The sequence below is a fragment of the Narcine bancroftii genome, chromosome 6 (assembly GCF_036971445.1).
Source record: "Narcine bancroftii isolate sNarBan1 chromosome 6, sNarBan1.hap1, whole genome shotgun sequence".
Taxonomy (NCBI): Eukaryota; Metazoa; Chordata; class Chondrichthyes; order Torpediniformes; family Narcinidae; genus Narcine; species Narcine bancroftii.
In genome coordinates this window covers 124956823-124975292 of record NC_091474.1, presented here as the reverse complement: position 1 = coordinate 124975292, position 18470 = coordinate 124956823, and the positions used below count along the sequence as shown (strand labels likewise).

At 43.6% G+C, this 18470-nt stretch overlaps 1 protein-coding gene across 2 annotated transcripts in view; it reads left to right on the top strand.

Moving 5' to 3' along the window:
- Window positions 1-10986, top strand: part of bmp5 (bone morphogenetic protein 5) — a 172081-nt gene extending 161095 nt beyond the window's left edge. For both annotated transcript variants that reach the window (XM_069885969.1, XM_069885968.1), the window contains 3 exons: window positions 2096-2169; window positions 3827-3937; window positions 5768-10986. In XM_069885969.1, the coding sequence (XP_069742070.1) occupies window positions 2096-2169; window positions 3827-3937; window positions 5768-5917 (335 nt within the window). In that variant the 3' untranslated portion in view covers window positions 5918-10986. The remainder of the gene's footprint in view (window positions 1-2095; window positions 2170-3826; window positions 3938-5767) is intronic.
- Window positions 10987-18470: the final 7484 nt, after the last annotated feature.

The following is an 18470-nucleotide window of genomic DNA, read 5'->3' as shown; positions in this document are numbered from 1 at the left end:
ACGGTGGAAGGAAACCAGAGCCCCGGGGAAAATCAATGCAGACATGGACAGAATGTACCAACTCCTTACAGACAGGGTGAGATTCAAACCCCGATCCCGATCACTGGTGATGTAAAGGCGTTGCTCGAACTGCTACGCCAACTGTGCCAGTTGAAATGTTGCTTAGACTCAGCTGCAAAGTTCAAGAATGACATGGTCTGCCAATGCAGGAATGATCGGCTAAACCCATCATCCATGTTGTCCCTCTGTAAGTCATAGAATCACTAGCTTCTGACAAGGAATTAAAATGCCACTTAACGTGTTTTTTTTTAAATTGCCTAATTCAGCAATCTTTCACTACCTGACATGCTGATTGAATACAATTATTTACAAACTTTTCAGAGCAATTTGATTTGTTCACTTTCACCCTGTTAATTTTGTCATAATTTTAGACAGCTTTTCATGAATATATCTCAGATATCTTTATGCATCTGGCCTCGAGATATAAGGTGGCATTATCAATGTTAAGAAAATTGAGAATACCCTTGTATGGATGAAGATATCTTAAAATGTTTAAGACTTTTGTTCCTAGACAATATCAATCATGGTATAATTTAGCAAATGGGAGACATTCACTGCGAGTGCCTGAGCTGTTTCTTCAGTCCCATGGGTCAGGGGACAGTTTGTGTGACCCTTGTTGTCTAAAGGCAGTTAGATTAGAGCTAAGGAACATCAACCTTCCAGCTTGAAGTCTGTTGGGGCAATTCAAGAAAGGACAGAGGGAAGTGCTTTTCATGCTTGATAGAAATTGGAAGGGGATGTTGATAATTTATTGTGAAAGAGATGATATTGTACAAATTTGATGCAGCATTTAAAGGAATTGACTCGGATGAGGAACAGACCAGGACAAGATGTACATTTCCCATCTTGATCTTCAGAAAGCCTTTAATAGAACGATCATACAAGGTTATTTCACAACATGAGATAAGGGAATTTGAAAGGCAGATAGATTATTGGTTCCAAACCTAGAGCTAAAATGTTGTGGTGATGGCAATGGTTCATTCTGGAGGTATATTGCTGGCAATGTCTACCTCTCATTAGTAACGTGCAGAAGATGGCTGGGAGCATGGTGAGCATGTTTGCAGAAGGCAGCAGATTCTGTTAGAATTATAGGATCATAGATCATTACAGCTCCGAAACAAGCCTTCCGGTCCTTCTAATCTGTGCTGAACTATTATCACTAAGTCTATACCCCTCCATACTCTTCCCATCCATTCTGAGCAAATTGTTCTTAAATCTAATTGAGCCCGTGTTTACCGGTCCTGCTGGCAGCTCATTGCATACTCCCACCACTCTCTGTGTGAAGAAGTTCCCCCTAGACTTTTCCCCTTTCACTCTTAACCCATGTTCTCTGGTTTGTATCTCACCTACCCTCAGTGGAAAAAATCTACCTACATTTACTCTGTCTATCCCCCTCATAATTTTGTGTACCTCTATCAAATCTCCTCTCATTCTCCTACACTCCAGGGGAAAAACATCCTAACCTGTCTGCTGAAGTCCTGGCAACATCCTGGTAAATCATCTCTGCACTCTTGGGATGGATGGACCACACCGTGGCAAACAATGATGCATTCCGATAGCAGATCAGTCATGTCCGCCAGTGGGGACAACAAGGAATGTTAGTCTTCTAATGCAGGAGCATAATGAATGAGGGTTGGATTATTAAAAAAAACTGGGTGATGCCGGAGATTGAAATATAAAGAGAAAATGCTGGAAACACTCAGCATGCAAGACAGAGTCTGTGGAAAGAGAAACAGCTAACCTTTCAGATCTGGGATTTGTCATCGGAAGGGGAACATAGAGGAGGAATAAAAGAGGAAAGAAAGTGAACAGAAACTGATGAGGCCCCAATGAAACATAAATAAACAGCCCTCTGAGAGGCCCTGTCAGCTTTCTGCTTGTATTGTAAGATTCAAAGAATATCAGAGTCGGCATATCTAGATTTTAAGTCGGAAAGTATTAAACATTTGTATCACAGTGGATACACAGGCAGATTGTCAACGCTGCCATTATATCTGGATAGACTGGTGGCTGACATACTCCTCTCACCCAACAGATTACAGCGGTGAACAAAAACAAGCCTGCAAGAAGCATGAACTCTACGTCAGTTTCCGAGACTTGGGATGGCAGGTAACACATTTCTTTTACCCCCTTCTGCTTCTGTATTGCACTTTGGACTATTGTCTTAAACGGACAATGCGATCTGGCCCCTTCTGAGGTTGGAGCAGGCCTCATAGACCACATGAAAATTGGTGGTGTGATTAGCGAGGAAGTTACCAAAGGATGCAGCGGGGTAAGATCAGTTGGAAAAGTTGTCAGAGAAATCAGAGTTTAATCTGCATGAATGAGGTGCATTTTGTGAGGTTAACTGCAGGAGGAAAGCATAGATTAAATGGCAAGGCCTTTGGGAGGAATGGGTGCACAAAGGGGTCCTGGGGTGATTCACTGCTCCTTGAAAGTGGATAGGCTGTTCAGTTCAAGTTTATTTATCATCCAATTGTACAAGTACTACTCGATGAGAACTGTGTTCTCTGGTTCACAGTGTAAAACACTGCAAAAGCACACATACAGACAAAATATACATGTAGACAAATGATACATATGCACAATATGTATGTACATATATTAAAATAAATAAATTGTTAAATAAATAAAATGTTTTAAAGAAAGTGTACACCTGCTTTCCATAGGGCATTGAGTGTAAATGATGGGAAGTCTTATTGCAGATATCTCAAACTTTAGTTACTCCACATTTGGAGTATTGTATGCCATTCTGATCTGCACACCAAAGGAAGGATATGGGGGCTTTGGAGACAATTCAGAAGAGGTTCATCAGGAGGTAACCTGGTTTGGAGAGTATTCACTATAAGTAGACAGGTCTTGGGTACTTCTCTCTGTATCGTCAGAAACTATGGGAGGGATTGACAAGGTGGAGAGTCTTTTTCTCACAATGGAAATTCTATTGCCTTGAGGTGAGAGGGAGACATTCCATTTGCTTGAGATGAAAGGCAGAAATTTTGGAAGATGTATGGGCGCAAAGTTTTTATATAGAGAGTGATAGGTGCCTGGAACAACAGGTGCCTAGGGATCTGGAGGTGGCAAGTAAAATGGGAATTGTTAAGAGGAATTTTGATGGACACATGAATAGGTAGAGAATGATGGGGTGTAGAATGCATGCAGGTAGATGGGATTTATTAAATTGGTATCCTGTCTTGTTGCCATCATGATAGCTAAAGGGTCTGTTCCTGGCCTGGACTGGGTTTCCCTTTCCACTATGACCGACCTCACAGAATTGACCAATCGTCACCCAGCCAATATATTGGGTCGGCTTGATTTTGGGATTTTACCCCAAAGGGAAGATGGTACCTTATCTGACAATTGTCTTTCATCTTGTTATGTTGAGTGACTGAACTAAATCGGAGAGATGAATGATGCACCAGACTCCTCCCTCGCTATTCCTGATGACCTCAGTAAGTACACCTCTGCCTCAGTGTTACAGTGCTCAGGGTCACTGGGGTAGAACTTGACCCCACAAACTCAAGAAGTGAGAACAGCACCACTGAGTCACTGGTGCTACACCTACACCTGACAGCCCAGATTACCCCAAAATCTAAAAACTCTGTACTGAGACCAAATTATGCTGAACATTGAACATTGCTCCAAAAATGCACTTTGACTTTCAAATCTATCTTATTCGGTCAAGTAAAAAGAGCAATTATAGCACAAAAAGGAATGTTTCCAGCATTTTGAAATAAAAATAATGCAACTTTCCTGGACTGTGTTCCAGGACTGGATTATAGCACCAGAAGGATATGCTGCGTTCTACTGTGATGGAGAGTGTTCATTTCCACTCAACGCTCACATGAATGCAACAAACCACGCAATTGTCCAAACACTGGTAAGTGATTCAGTTTTGATTCCAGACTAGGGTTTTGTAGATCTACCAGTGCCATGTTACGGGATCCATTTACTGGTGGATAAATGTATGCTTCTGCTGCAGACATGTTGTCAGAAACCATGGGATCTGTCCTAATAGGTGAGGCAAAGCCATGGCATTGGATTGGACACCCATTGCACACAATGCTGGCAGTTGAGCACTATTCCAGTAAAGAGACTTAAAGCTAGGCACTCTGTAAAACAGGTGGGTGGTTGAATGTGGGCTTGATTTTGACATTTAAGCTACATGGATGGGTCAATGGGGCAAGGCAGATTAATAGTTCAGCACAGACTGGATCCGCCAAAGGGCCTGTTTCTGTGCTGTAGTGTTCGATGGTTGATGTCACATGCTTTGTGTCACCATCTGTGATGAATTTGTAGCCCAGGTACCTTGAATTAACTTATCTACATCTTCTTTGGTTGAATTATTACTATTTCTGGGAAATTAAAATTGGGATTGAACTAATCTTGACCTTGTGTACATTGTGAAACAAATCATTCTTGAGAGTGATTATGGTGTAGAAAAAGCAACACAGTCAGTTGGTTGAAACTGTGGTAATGAATGGATTAAATTGTAGTTAAGGGACTGCAGTAGAATGTAGTGAAACAGCTGTGATCATCTCATTATTTAAGCGACATTGACACAAGGAAAATCAACATATATTCAATTCATCCATCCCCCCGTCTTGGTTTGAGAGCAGGACTGAAATTGCTCCTTTTGATAATTTGACAAGAAAAACGTGGCAGCATGGTTGGCATAGTGGTTCCAGCGCCAGCGATTGGGACCTGGGTTCAAATCCCACGCTGTCTGTAAGGAGTTGGTCGGTTCTCCCCGTGTCTGCATGGGTCTCCCCCAGGGGCCCCGGTTTCCTCCCACTCTTTGAAATGTACCGGGGGTTGTAGGTTAATTGAGTATAAATTTGAAGGCATGGGCTCAAGGGCCAAATTGGCCTGTCAACGTGCTGTATGTCTAAAAGTAAAAAAAAAGATTATATTCAAATGTCTAAAAGAATTCTTGTCTTGTCCATACATGGATCTTTTCTCTGAGACTGTGAACAGATGGAAAGGGTCCTCTTGTCTTCAGTTTTGGGGACCAACAGTTGACTGTGATTATGTGATACTATATGACTCAAATATTGATTTGTCGCTGACAACTATTGAAGGACAAATGGAGGCACAACAGGAAATCAGGTGTCGTTTCTTGGATACAAACATCAATCTTGGGATGTCAGAGAGATAGAAATTGCCCAGGTCTTAATTACATGTTGAATGGCTCATCCTGCTAAATGGACTGTAAATTTTGACAGTGGTTTCTTAGATTGTGCCTCCACCCCATGGTCTCGAATGCCCATTGAGCATCCAATAATATTTGCATTTCTCTGGATACTGCTGTTGTAAACATGGTTGCTTGGGGCCCACACTGTGGGGCAGCTAGTGAAGTCACTGCCTCACCACGTGAGAGACGGGAGTTTCATCCTGACGTGTGTGGAGTTTGCATATTCTCTCCAGCTCCGCTGCCTCCAGTTTTTTTTTTCTCTCTCCCTCTCTCCATCTCAAAGGTGTGTGGGTGGGTCAGTTAATCGCCCTGGTAAGCTGTCCCTGGTGCGTAGGTGAGCGGTAGAATCGGGAAAGAGTGGGGAGTCTAGTAAAAGGGATTGACGTTGGGTTGGTGAAGTCGGGAGAGTTGGTGACAGACGTGGGCTTTGTTGGCTGAAGAGGCCTGTTTATGCGCTGCATTTCTGTTTGGCTCTAAGTGTGTACATTGATTCAAGGATTTTGTTTTTATTTGCAGGTTCACTTGATGTTCCCCGACAACGTCCCCAAACCTTGCTGTGCGCCAACCAAGCTAAATGCAATTTCTGTCCTGTACTTTGATGACAGTTCAAATGTCATACTAAAGAAATACAGAAACATGGTGGTAAGATCATGTGGCTGCCACTAACATAAATTCAAGTGGAATGAGGATCCAATTAAAAATTCAATCCTGAAACCAAGTGACTCCACGTTGGGTTAAAAGGGGCTTCATGTACAGTATTATGTATATAATTCTCTTTGTGCTTATAATTTATTTCTTTCAATTTAACTACTTTACTACAAGAAAATAAAATGGATGTCCTCAGTCCTTCCTGGTAGTGAACACAATATTTATTCAGTAGAGTTGAAAACTGGTACAATTTTAGACAAAGCTTTTCTCTATGATACAAACATTGCAAAGGTGGTAAATGGTTTATTAACTTATCTGATTTCCTGCTAGATATATTTTTTATTAAACAGAGGCATTTTAAAATATCTTACATCATCTCTTTCTTAATCTGTACAATGGAAGGTATTAAAGAATAAAAAGTTGCTTAACTCCCTACCTATTCCCTATGTACTAGAAATCTACAGACTTGCTGGCCATTATATGAAGTCTATTACAATTCCTTTGGAGGGTGTAATTTTCAAAAACATTCCAATTAATTACTAGCGTTTATTCCGTTCAGCGGCTCAAAATATTTGCACACTTCTTTGCTCACTGCAAAAAATGATCGTAATTGTAGGGAACTGGCTCTGCCCTATTGGGATTTAGGGTCAACAATTCAACCCTTGAGAGTTTCATCCAAGGTGCAGTATTCAAGAATTTGGTTATGCCACACCAAGAGATTTTCCAGACTTTAGGACAGTGGTTCCCAACCTTTTTCTTCCCACTCACATCCCACTTTAAGTAATCCCTATGCCATCAGTGCTCTGTGATTAGTAAGGGATTGCTTAAGGTGGGATGTGAGTGGGAAGGGAAGGTTGAGAACCACTGTTTTAGACCCAATTGTTATTGAAATATTTTGCTTGAGAAAAATTGTCATTGGCCCATTTCCCTTTGGAGTTACGAAACCGTGCACATGAAGAGTCAATTAGGTGCGATTAAAACAGTGGTTTTCAAACTTTTTCTTTCCACCCACAAACCACCTTAAGCAATCCCTTACTAAACACAGAGCACTGATGGCATAGGGATTATTTGAAGTGGAAAGAAAAAGGTTGAGAACCATTGCTCTAAAAGGTTTGTCTCAGTTAATACTCCAAACACACTATTAATTCAGAAACACAAGAATTGCAGATTTCAATGTTCACTTTTTAAGTTAATTTAGTATGGGATCAGACCCACTCAAGTACACCAATTAACCAACAAACCTCAGACATTTTTGGAGGGTGGGAGAAAACTGGAGCACCAGACACGGGAGAAATGACAGTGCTAGATTCAAACTCGGGTCACCGATGCAGTAAGAATGTTGTGCCAACTGCTGTGCTAACCACATTGGATTCTTGAGTGAAGAAAGAGAAGAGAAGCTGGAGAAACTCAGCAGGTCAGGCAGCATCCATGGATAGAAATGATAAATCAATATTTCTGGGTGAGACCCCTTTCTAAGACTAAAATAGCAAGGGGGTGATATCAGGTCCGGGGCAAAGAACAATGGGGAAGAAACTAGGGAGAAGTTAAAAGGTGATATTGGTGGGAGAGATGGAGAGGCGGGTAGAGGGAGGGATCACCGGGAGGAGGCAGGTTAGAGAGTAGTTGTTAAAGTGACAGAAACAGTGAAACCAGGTTGGGCAGGAAATTGAAAAAAATCTGTGTTCATGTCATTGGGTTTAAGGCTGTCCAGGAGGAACATGATGTACTCTTCTTCAGGTTTATTCATCCTGGCAAGGATTGAGGCTGAGGACAGAAATATCTGCAACCAATGGTTAGCAACCAAGCATTGCATCTTGGGACCACAGACAGCATGCGATGAAATAGGTCACCCAATCTGGGGTTGGTCTCACTGGTGTAGAGGCGGCCTCATCAGGCCCACCGAATGCAGTAGATCATGTTCGACGGTGTACATGTAAAGTTCTGCCTCACCTGGAAGGTCTGTTTGTGGCCCTGGTTGGAGGTGATTGGGAGCTGTAGGGATAAAGTTCACCCCTAAGGGGGTGGTAGGGTAGATGGGGAGGAAAGAGTGGGCCACGTTGCCTCGGAGAGACTGATCGCTGTGAATAACAGATAAGGGTGAAAGGGAAAGAAATGTCTGGTGTTGTGGGGTGGAAGGGGAGGTTGGGTGGTCACATTGAGGTTGACTGGTATCGGTGGATAATGACTTTAAATTAACTTTTTTAAAAATGATGTTACCTAATAGAATAATAATGTTTCCCAAAAATCTGGTGAGTTTAAAGGGAGTGCAGGAACTGGGGCCTCGGTGAGCTCAAGGACATAAGAAAGCTGAAGTAGGCCTCTTAGCCCATCAAGCCTGCCCTGCCATTCAGCTGATCTCTGTCGACCCCAACTCCTCATTTCTCATTGCCCTCAATTCCACAATCTTTAAGGACCATGGGACAGGTGAATTTATAGAGATAATGGGACACAACATCCCAGAGTTTTAAAGGGACAATGGAACTGAGGTGCTGGCTTGATTAAGGGAATGTGGAAACCAGGTGCTGAACTATTGGAATAATTGATCAAACAGATGGTGGATTATTGGAGTTTTACTGTACACTGATCTGGACAAACCACAAAAATTAACCTTCTATCATCAAGAAGTTATCCTTCAGCAATAGTCTGATTACAAAGGCGAGAGATTAATATTTCAGGCATGCAGAGCCTAGTCACGTTACATCAGGAATACTCTGTTTAATCTTGCCCAGATTAAACAGAAGAACTATTAACCTTGGAGGCAATGCAACTCAGATTCACCAGAACTAAATTCTTGAATGATTCTCCAGAATCATTCAAGACTAGGTTTCTTAACAGTGTAGAAGAATAGAGGTTCCTTTGGGCCCAAATCCATAAGGCTCTCGAGGTTGCCGCAAAGGCTGATAGGATAGTTAAGAAGGTTTACAGTATGCTGGCCTTCATTAATTGGGGAATTGAGTTCAAGAGCTGTGAGGTAGCATCACAGCCCTATAAAAGTTCTGAGAGCACACTTAAAATACCGTGTTCAGTTCTTGTCGCCTCATTACAGGAAGGGTGTGGAAGCTTTGGATAGGGTTCAGAAAAGATTTACAAGGGTGTTGCCGGGATTAACAACATCTGTTTAATATGAGGGGAGGAAAGTTTAGCGGAGGTGTCAGGGGTATGTTTTTTACACAAAGGGGAATGGGTACCTGGAGTGCACTCCCAGGGGTGGTGGTGGAGGGTGGTACAATTGGAACCTTTAAAAGATTCAGGCACATGAATGCAAGAAAAATAGAGTTATGGTTGTGAGGTAGGGAAGGTGCATAACACTGAGTAGGTTTATGTAGGTTGGCACAACATCGTGTAATGGTCTATATTCTGAGACGTGCACTGATGCAACTTTTGTTAAGCAGGTGTGTTAAGAGATACAAATCAATATAATATTGAGGAACAGATGGGCAGTATAGGTGTGAAGAAGTGAACCAACCATGTCACCTCTTGGTGTGACAAATTCGGCCTTTGTTTTATTTGTGCTGCCTTTGGACATTTCCTCAGGGCTGATCAATTCATGATTACAAACCTGTCCAGAATTTTCGGGGAGTTACAACATGTTGTCATGTTCCTTTTTAAAAGTTATTCTTCAATCTGTTCTCAACATCATGTTAGACAGTACCTTCTTGGCCATTGGAATAAACTGCTTATTTGCCACATAGGTTGTGAATCAAAACTGCTGCTGTTAAAACCTTAAGTGAACAAAGAGAAGCTGGCAGCATCCGTGGAGAGAAACGGGCAGTCAGCGATACGGGTCAGAACTTTTTATTGAGACATATAAATGTTGACTGCCCATTTCCCTCCACGGATACTGCCTGACCCTTCAGCTTCTCTTAAATCTGTATCCTTGGGCTCAGCAGTCAGTGACAATGACTTTGACTTTCCCAGATTAAAAACCCTTCAAAATCTTCATTGATTCTCTCTTAGCCTCTGCCCTGAGTGTAATTCTAGCACTCCAATCCCTTCTCCTAACCCAGGGTTGGCCACCCACCTCCTCAATGAACTCAGTAAACTCTGCGAATGACATTTTGCTGCTACTCACCACCTTTGCCAGATCATTCATGGGAAATATATCTCCTTCCTCTTTGACATTTCAACCAGACTATCTGTTCTCATGATAATCCTGAAGGATTACATTCAACAAAAACTCTCAGATTATAGAGCTCTTCAGGAATATTTAAATTTTTTTAACCTGCCTTTGTAGGTAAAATATGGAAGTATTGTCCTTTGTATTAAGTTCCAGTATTTCAATCTGGCATGGCCTGAGTTTATTCTTTTGTTGCACCTTCCACAAGGGCTGTCGATTGGCTCAAGTACTTCTCTCAGATAAATGGTGAATTAACAGTATTTAGTGTCAGATGAACAGGTTCTAAATTACATTCTTCTGACCAAAGTTTATAATTGAAAGCTCTTAAAATGACTTGCTTAAACAGAAAATATAAAATTGATTTTCTGCTTCCAACATTAATTTTTCACACCATGTATGACTGATATTTATGCTGCTATGTGATCCCAGGATGCTTTGGGGCCAATGAGGAATGTTTAAAAGCTCTGCTGTTGGAATGATGGAAACGGGTCAGCTGAAGTGGGGACAGCAAGATCCCACAGACTGATAATGACTAGGTAATTGTTTTCATGGGAGTTGGTTGAGAGAAAACAAATGTCCCATTGGGAACAAAGGGAGCTACTTCATTGGTCTTCATTTCAGCTGTGCCATGGATGGTATTTCATCCAACATCGTGGCACATAAGTCGGCACACAGATTCTTCTGAGATGCACTTAAGCCTCCATATACTTTGACTCACCTATACAGACATCTTGAATATGTTATGTCCTTAAAGGAACACTTTTGCATTAGTTATGCTATCTTTTAATATTGAAGAACTTTTAAATCTTTAATATTTAGATTGCCTACTTTGGGATAATCCTGGGCCAAAATTGTCCTTGCACACAAAAAGGCTTTGGAACTCTGTTTTGTAAGAGAATCTTATACCAATATTGCATGTATGATATACAAGAATATATTTTCTGGAATAAAAGATGGATATGTGTTCACAGCTTTTCTGTGGAGACTGTTTTTAAGTGACTGTTAATTGTGAGGCCCTGAAAACCCAAGTTCCTCCCACTTCATCTCTCTACAGTCCTATGACAAACTGTTGAGGCCAAATAGTTGCCCCGGGGAGTGAAGTGGAGAAAACTCCTTATTGTTTTCACGTTGCGTTGTTATGGTCTATTGCTCTGCTCAAAATCGCACTTTAATTTTCACTTACACATCCTTGTGTCCATGACTGGCATGATCTGGAGGCAATTTAGGATAAACATAACCTCCATGATAGAACAAAGCAAGGGAACATCTGTGTCAAATCTTGTGGTCCTTCCTGAATTCCATTCAGTTTTCCTGGTACGATCAGGGCTGGATCTGCCTTGAAAAGTAAATAAAACCAGAAATCTGAAACAGAGGGCCCATTGGCCTGAAACATTGACTGGCTTCTCTCTTGCCACAGATGCTACCTGACTCACTGGGTTCCTTCAGCATTTTCTGCCTGAAGTTGTCTCGATGGAAGTTTTTTTGTTCACGTGGGATGACTTCAGACAATGGTGGGAAACTTGGATGAAGTCACAGTGTAAGGGGGTTAGATATTGTCCTCAGTTCACTAGAGTTTAAATTTAAATTTAGACATACAGCACGGTAACAGGTCCTTTCGGCCCACGGGCCCATGCCGCCCAATTACATTTCAAACAGATGGAGGAAGCCAGAGCCCCCAGAAGAAACCCACACAGACACGTACTCCTTAGAGATGGTGTGGGCTTCAAACCTGGTCTCGATCACTGGTGGTGTAATTCTTTTCTTTTCTTTCTTCTTTCTTTGGCTTGGCTTCACGGACAAAGATTTATGGAAGGGTATGTCCACGTCTGCTGCAGGCTCGTTGGTGACTGACAAGTCCGATGCGGGACAGGCAGGCACGGTTGCAGCGGTTGCAAGGGAAAATTGGTTGGTTGGGGTTGGGTGTTGGGTTTTTCCTCCTTTGTCTTTTGTCAGTGAGGTGGGCTCTGCAGTCTTCTTCAAAGGAGGTTGCTGCCTGCCGAACTGTGAGGCGCCAAGATGCACGGTTGGAGGCGATATCAGCCCACTGGCGGTGGTCAATGTGGCAGGCACCAAGAGATTTCTTTAAGCAGTCCTTGTACCTCTTCTTTGGTGCACCTCTGTCTCGGTGGCCAGTGGAGAGCTCGCCATGTAACACGATCTTGGGAAGGCGATGGTCCTCCATTCTGGAGACGTGACCCACCCAGTGCAGTTGGGTCTTCACCAGCATGGATTCGATGTTTGCGGACTCTGCCAGCTCGAGTACTTCGACGTTAGTGATGAAGTCACTCCAATGAATGTTGAGGATGGAGCAGAGACAGTGCTGATGGAAGCGTTCTAGGAGCCGTAGGTGATGCCGGTAAAGGACCCATGATTCAGAGCCGAACAGGAGCGTGGGTATGACAACGGCTCTGTACACACTGATCTTTGTGTGTTTCTTCAGATGGTTGTTTTTCCAGACTCTTGTGTAGTCTTCCAAAGGCGCTATTTGCCTTGGCGAGTCTGTTATCTATCTCGTTGTCGATCCTTGCATCAGATGAAATGGTGCAGCAAGGTAGGTAAACTGGTTGACCGTTTTGAGTTCTGTGTGCTTGATGGAGATGTGGGGGGGGGGAGGGCTGGTAGTCATGGTGGGGAGCTGGCTGATGGAGGACCTCAGTTTTCTTCAGGCTGAGCTAACCACAAGGCCAACTGTTTATGGGGATGGCGACGAGATGTAACAACTCTCCCAACCCATCCTGTAAAAAAAGCAGAAATAATTGTGAATCTTGGATGATGATCTCTTCCAAACACGATAAAGTCACAGAGTTCTAGAGCAAGGAAATAGACCTTTCGGCCCATCTTGTCCATGCTGATCAAACTACTCCCAAGCACCTTCATTCAGTTCACAGATTTCCATCCATTGCTTTCCATGTACCTGTCTAAATGTCACTCAAACATGGCAATTGTGCTCACTCCTGACCCTTTGGCAGTTCATTCCACATACCCAGCACATACTGTGTCAAGAAGATGCCCACACCCCCAGGTCCCTGTAAAATCATTTCCCTCTCATCAGTTGACCAGAATATTGACATTGTTCATCTTCCCCAATTTCTTCCATCTCAATAAAATGCATGAAAGTTTTGCTTCATTGAGTTGATTCAGTGGTTCTCAACCTTTTTCTTTCCACTCACATCCCATTTTAATTATTCCCTATGCCATAGGTGTTCTGTGATTAATAAGGGATTGCTTAAGGTGGTATGTGGGTGGAAAGAAAAAAATTTGAAAACCCCTGTTTTTATTGTACCTAATTGACTCATTATGTGCACGGTTTCATAACTCCAAAAGAATGGGCCAATGACAATTTTTGTCAAGCAAAATATTTCAGTTACAGTTGGGTCTAGAGCAATGATACTCAGCCTTCCCTTCTCACTCATATCCCATCTTAAGCAATCCCTTACTAATCACAGAGCACCGATGGCGTAGGGATTACTTAAAGTGGGATGTGAGTGGAAAGAAAAAGGTTGAGAACCACTGCAAATGGAACCTTGAAACTTGAGATCCTCAGACAGATTGTGTGTTGCTCCAGATTCTGGCATCTGCTGTTTGCTTGAGTGTCTCCAATTGTGTCCCACTTGTTGGTTGATCCTGCATTTGTGTCTATTTGGCTGGGACTGAACAAATGTTCCTGAGGGCCGTGGGTTGCACCGGTTTAATTCAGTGCAGGTTACTTTACGAGTCCTGTGTAATTTCTGAATGTATGATTGTTTCCTGCACTTTGAATATTGCCTAACCAGAAAGCCAGCATTCAGTTCATTTGATACCAGGATTAGCACTGAAGTTTCTCTTTAATTATGCACTCCTTTCCCCTTACTCACCTTTCTGAGCTCCTTCTCCCTTGAAATAGTAACTGCACTCACTTCCCTTCCCTGATACCTTATGACATCAGGTTCACTGCTCAGTGAAGACTGAGGCAAAATACTCATCTAGTTCCTCTGCCCTCTCCTTGTCTCCCATTATTATTTCTCCAGCGTCATTTTCTAGTTGTCCCATATCTACTATCACCTCTGTTTTATTCTTTACATACTTTAAGAAGCTTTTTGTATCCTCTTCCATATTATTTACTAGCTTCTCCGTGGATTGTCACCTTGTTGTGGTGGAGAAGCTTGTGTGGACCTGAGATCACCCGAGAGTGATGCCATCTGGAGCTATGCTCCTGGTAGGGCCACCCATGGTGGTAAGGTCAAGGGTAAGGACCCTGACAAAGAACAATCTAACCAAGTCCTCAACCGTGGAACGGGCGGATGAAGTTACTTTGAGCCCAATGGATGTGAAGGCGGAAGGCTGCAACAAATCCATTAGTTCCAGTCGTTGTGGTCATTGGAACTAATTGGTTAATTTGTGAAGTATCGTGAGCTTCTTGGAATGGAACATTAAGTACACATTAAACAAATACATGCACAGATGTCCGCTCTGTGGATCAATGGAATGAAGGCCATCATCTGTGAGCATGAGGGATACCCATGACGACGACCGACTAGCCTACTTTCATACTTCGTCTTTAATTCCCTTTACACTGCTAAAATACCGACACACCTGACTTTTGTTTCTCCTCATGACATCTCAAATTGAACTCAGTCATATTGTTCCTTTACTCTAAGCTCTCTAATCACCTCGGATGCATTGCACAACACCCAATCCAGCACAGCCAATCCTCTTGTTGCTCTCAAAAGCCATCTAGTAGTCTACCTACCAAATCTATCTCTTGAGATCCAGACCCAATCTAGTTTTACCCATCTACTTGTGTGTTAAAATCTCCCATGCTCTCTGTCATGCTTTTTTCTATTTGCTGTTGCAATTTGTTCTCCACATCCTGATTATTGGCCAGAGGTCTGTATATAACAGCCAACAGTAACCTTGCCATTTCTTAACTCAACCCACAATGATTCTATATCTTTTCATCCTATATCACCTTTTTCTAATGATTTAATGTTGTTCCTTACCAACAGAGCCTCACCGCCGCCTCTGCTTTCCTGTCTGTCCTTTTGATACACTGTGTATCCTTGGACATTCAGCTCCCAATGACATCTGTCCTTTAGCCACAACTTCATAATGATCACAACATCATACCAGCCAATTGGTAGGTACCAAAGTGCATGACCGTACACTTTCCAGCATTATATTTAATTTTCACTTCTCTGCCCATTCTCCAAATCTGTTGAAGTCCTTCATTAGACTCCGTGTTTTCTCCACACTATTTGCTCCTCCACCTACCTTTGTAACATCTGCAAACTCGGCCACAAAACTACTTTATTCCTTATGCTGCATGGATTTAAATACAAAACTTTTGCCCTTTATTTTTACCAGAGAACCATAGGACATTACAGCACAGAAACTGGCCCCTCTGGCCTTTCTAGTCTGTGCCAAACCATTTTTTTTTCCCTAGTCCCACTATCCTCCACCTAATCCGTGGCCCTCCATGCCTCTCCCATCCATGTACCTGTCCAAATTCTTCTTAAATGTGCCTTCATTCACCACTTCAGCTGGCACCTTGTTCCACACTCCCACCACTCTCTGTGAGAAGAAATTCCCTCTCATGTTCTCGCTAAACATTTCTCCTTTCACCCTTAACCCATGTCCTCTGGTTTGTATCAAACCTACCCTCAGTGCCTACCTACAATTACTCTGTCTATCCCCCTCATAATTTTAAATACCGCTTGTACAGCCAACCAACCACAATCAGACAGAGAGTTGTGATTAATAGGCTTTAATCACCTTAAAGCATCAGCACAGCTTGCATGTTGCTGGCCCAGTTCCAAGGAACAGAGGAAGGGCTTGGGTATAACCATTTTTATGGGGATATCTGGGAGGGAGGAGTCACAGGTTCAGGGGGCAGGCCAGCCCATACAGCACATACATACATGTTTACACATAGTTGTAGCACCACATTCAACCCTCCTTTTTAAATAAGGTCTGGCGGGGTGTTGTGGTTTAGTGTTTGTTGCAGTTCCAAAGTCCCTTATAGATTCGTCCTGTCCAGTGGTCTCACCTGTCACTGCAACCGTCGCAGGCTCTGCTGTGGCAGGTCGGTTGAAGTTTGGGGTGCGAAATCAGGCGCCAATAATGGGGCCTGTTGGTCAGGGTTACTGGGGGAGGGGATTGACCGGTCGGTCAAGGGGTCTCCTGCATATACCAGGTCCTGGATGTAGATGGTGTTCTGTCAACCATCCAAGTAGGCATATTGGGGGTTGGTGTGGAGAAGGTGGACCTTCTCAACCAGATGTGCCTTTGGAGCAGTGCGAGCCCAGGGTTCATCAGCCATGATGGTAATTTCCAGGGGAGGAAAAGAGCCTTTTATGTGGTGTTGCATTCGCGGCCATACAGGGAAGGGACCAAGTGGCATGGAGAATGTAGGGGAGAGTGTCTTGCCACCAGGAGGTGGGTAGTCCTTTTGATTTAAGGGCTAAGAGAACTGCCCTCCAAACAGTGGCATTTCCTCTCTCAACCTGCCCGTTCCCCTGGGGGTTATAGACCATGGTCCTGCTCATGACTATGCCTTTGTCAAACAGGCACTTGCGCATCTCCTCGCTCATAAAGGAGGACCCCTAGTCGCTATGGATATAGCAGGGGTATCTGAACAGAGCATAGATTCTGTGTAGCCCTTTTATGACCATGGCCATGGTCATATCTGGGCAGGGGATGGCAAAGGGGATGCAGGAATATTTGTCCACGATGTTCATAAATTACACATTCCTGTTGGTGGATGGGAGGGGTTAGCCTTAAAGCCAATGCTCAGCTGCTCGAAGAGGTGGGTGGCTTTGATAAGGTGAGTTTTGTCTAGCCGCTAGAACTGAGGTTTGCACTCGGCATAGATTGGGCAGTTGCATGTCAACTCCCTGATGTCTTCAACCCAGTAGGGGAGGTTGCGAGTTCTAATGAAGCGGTAGAGCCTGGTGATTCCGAGGTGGGAGAGGTTGTTGTGGATGGCTTGGAGGAGATCCAGCTGCGCGTTGGCGCATGTTCCTCTGGAAAAGGCATCAGGAGACTTGTTGTACTTCCTCGGCCGGTACAAGATCCTGTAGTTGCAGGTGGATAGCTCAATTCTCCCCCTCTAGATCTTGTCATTATTAATTTTTCCCTGCTGTTTGTTGTTAAACATAAAAGCAACTGCACGTTTATTAGTTAGCAGGGTGAACAGTTTTCCGGCCAGGTAGTGCCTCCAATAGCACACAGCTTCCACTATGGCTTGGGCCTCTTTCTCAATGGCTGAGCTTGGGGCTCTGGAGGGTTCTGGAAAAGAATGCCATGGGCCTGCCCGCCTGGTTGAGTGTGACAGTCAGGGGAAAGTCAGACGAAGGGGATGGATTCATGCACAGCGTGCATCGCCACCTTGGCAATGTTGCCCTTGATGTGTTTGAACACCAGTTGGGCTTCCACTGACAGGGGGAAAGTGGCCGATTTCACCTGGGCGCGGGGTTTGTCCACGCAATTGGGGACCTACTGGGCATAATAGGAAAAGAAGCCCAAGCACTTTTTCAAGGCCTTGAGGGTCTGGGGTAATGGGAGTTCTAACAGGGGGTTCATGCAGTCCGGGTCTGGCCCAATGTTGCCATTCTCCACCATGCAGCCCAGGATGGCCAGCCTTGAAGTGCTAAAGACGCACTTCTTTTGGTTATAGGTCAGGTTGAGACTTTTGGCCACTTGGAGAAACTTGTGGAGGTTGGCATCATGGTCCTGCTGATCATGGGCGCAGATGGTCACATTGTCCAGATAGGGGAATGTGGCCTTGAGTTCATAGTCATCGACTATGCGGTCCATTTCCCTCTGGAAAACAGAGACCCCGTTGGTGACTCTGAAAGGGACGCGGAGGAAGTCACAGGACTCCAGTATGAGAAGCAATCAACCATGATTACTCTCTGGCTCTTTCTGTCTGGCCATTGTTGAATCCAGTTCACTATTTCACCATGAATACTTGGTGCCTGAATCTCTTTGACTAACTTTCCATACGGGATCTTGTCAAAGGCCTTCATAAGTCCATGTAGACAACATCCACAGCCTTTGTCAACTTTCCTGGTAACCTCCTTGAAAAACTCTGTAAGACTGGTTAAACACAACCTACCACGCACAAAGCCATGTTCACTATCCCTAATCAAATTCTGGCTATCCAAATAATTGTACATCCAATCTGTGATCACAGGTATTGCATTGGTCTCTGGTCAGTTAAGTCTGTGGTCAGGGGGTAATGAATGGGTCTGTTGTCACAGTTAGTGGACACCTCTGTAATCATGCATGATGGGCTGTTGAGTCTGTAGTCACAGGTCAGTGTTGAGTCTGTGGTCACAGATAGTGGACGGGTTGTTGACACGATTAGTTGACAGATCTGTAGTCAAGAGTACTCAATAAGTTTGTGATAGCAGGTAGTGCACAAGTCAGTGATCACAAGAAGTGTCGAAATTGGTCTGTGGTCACAGAGTGTTT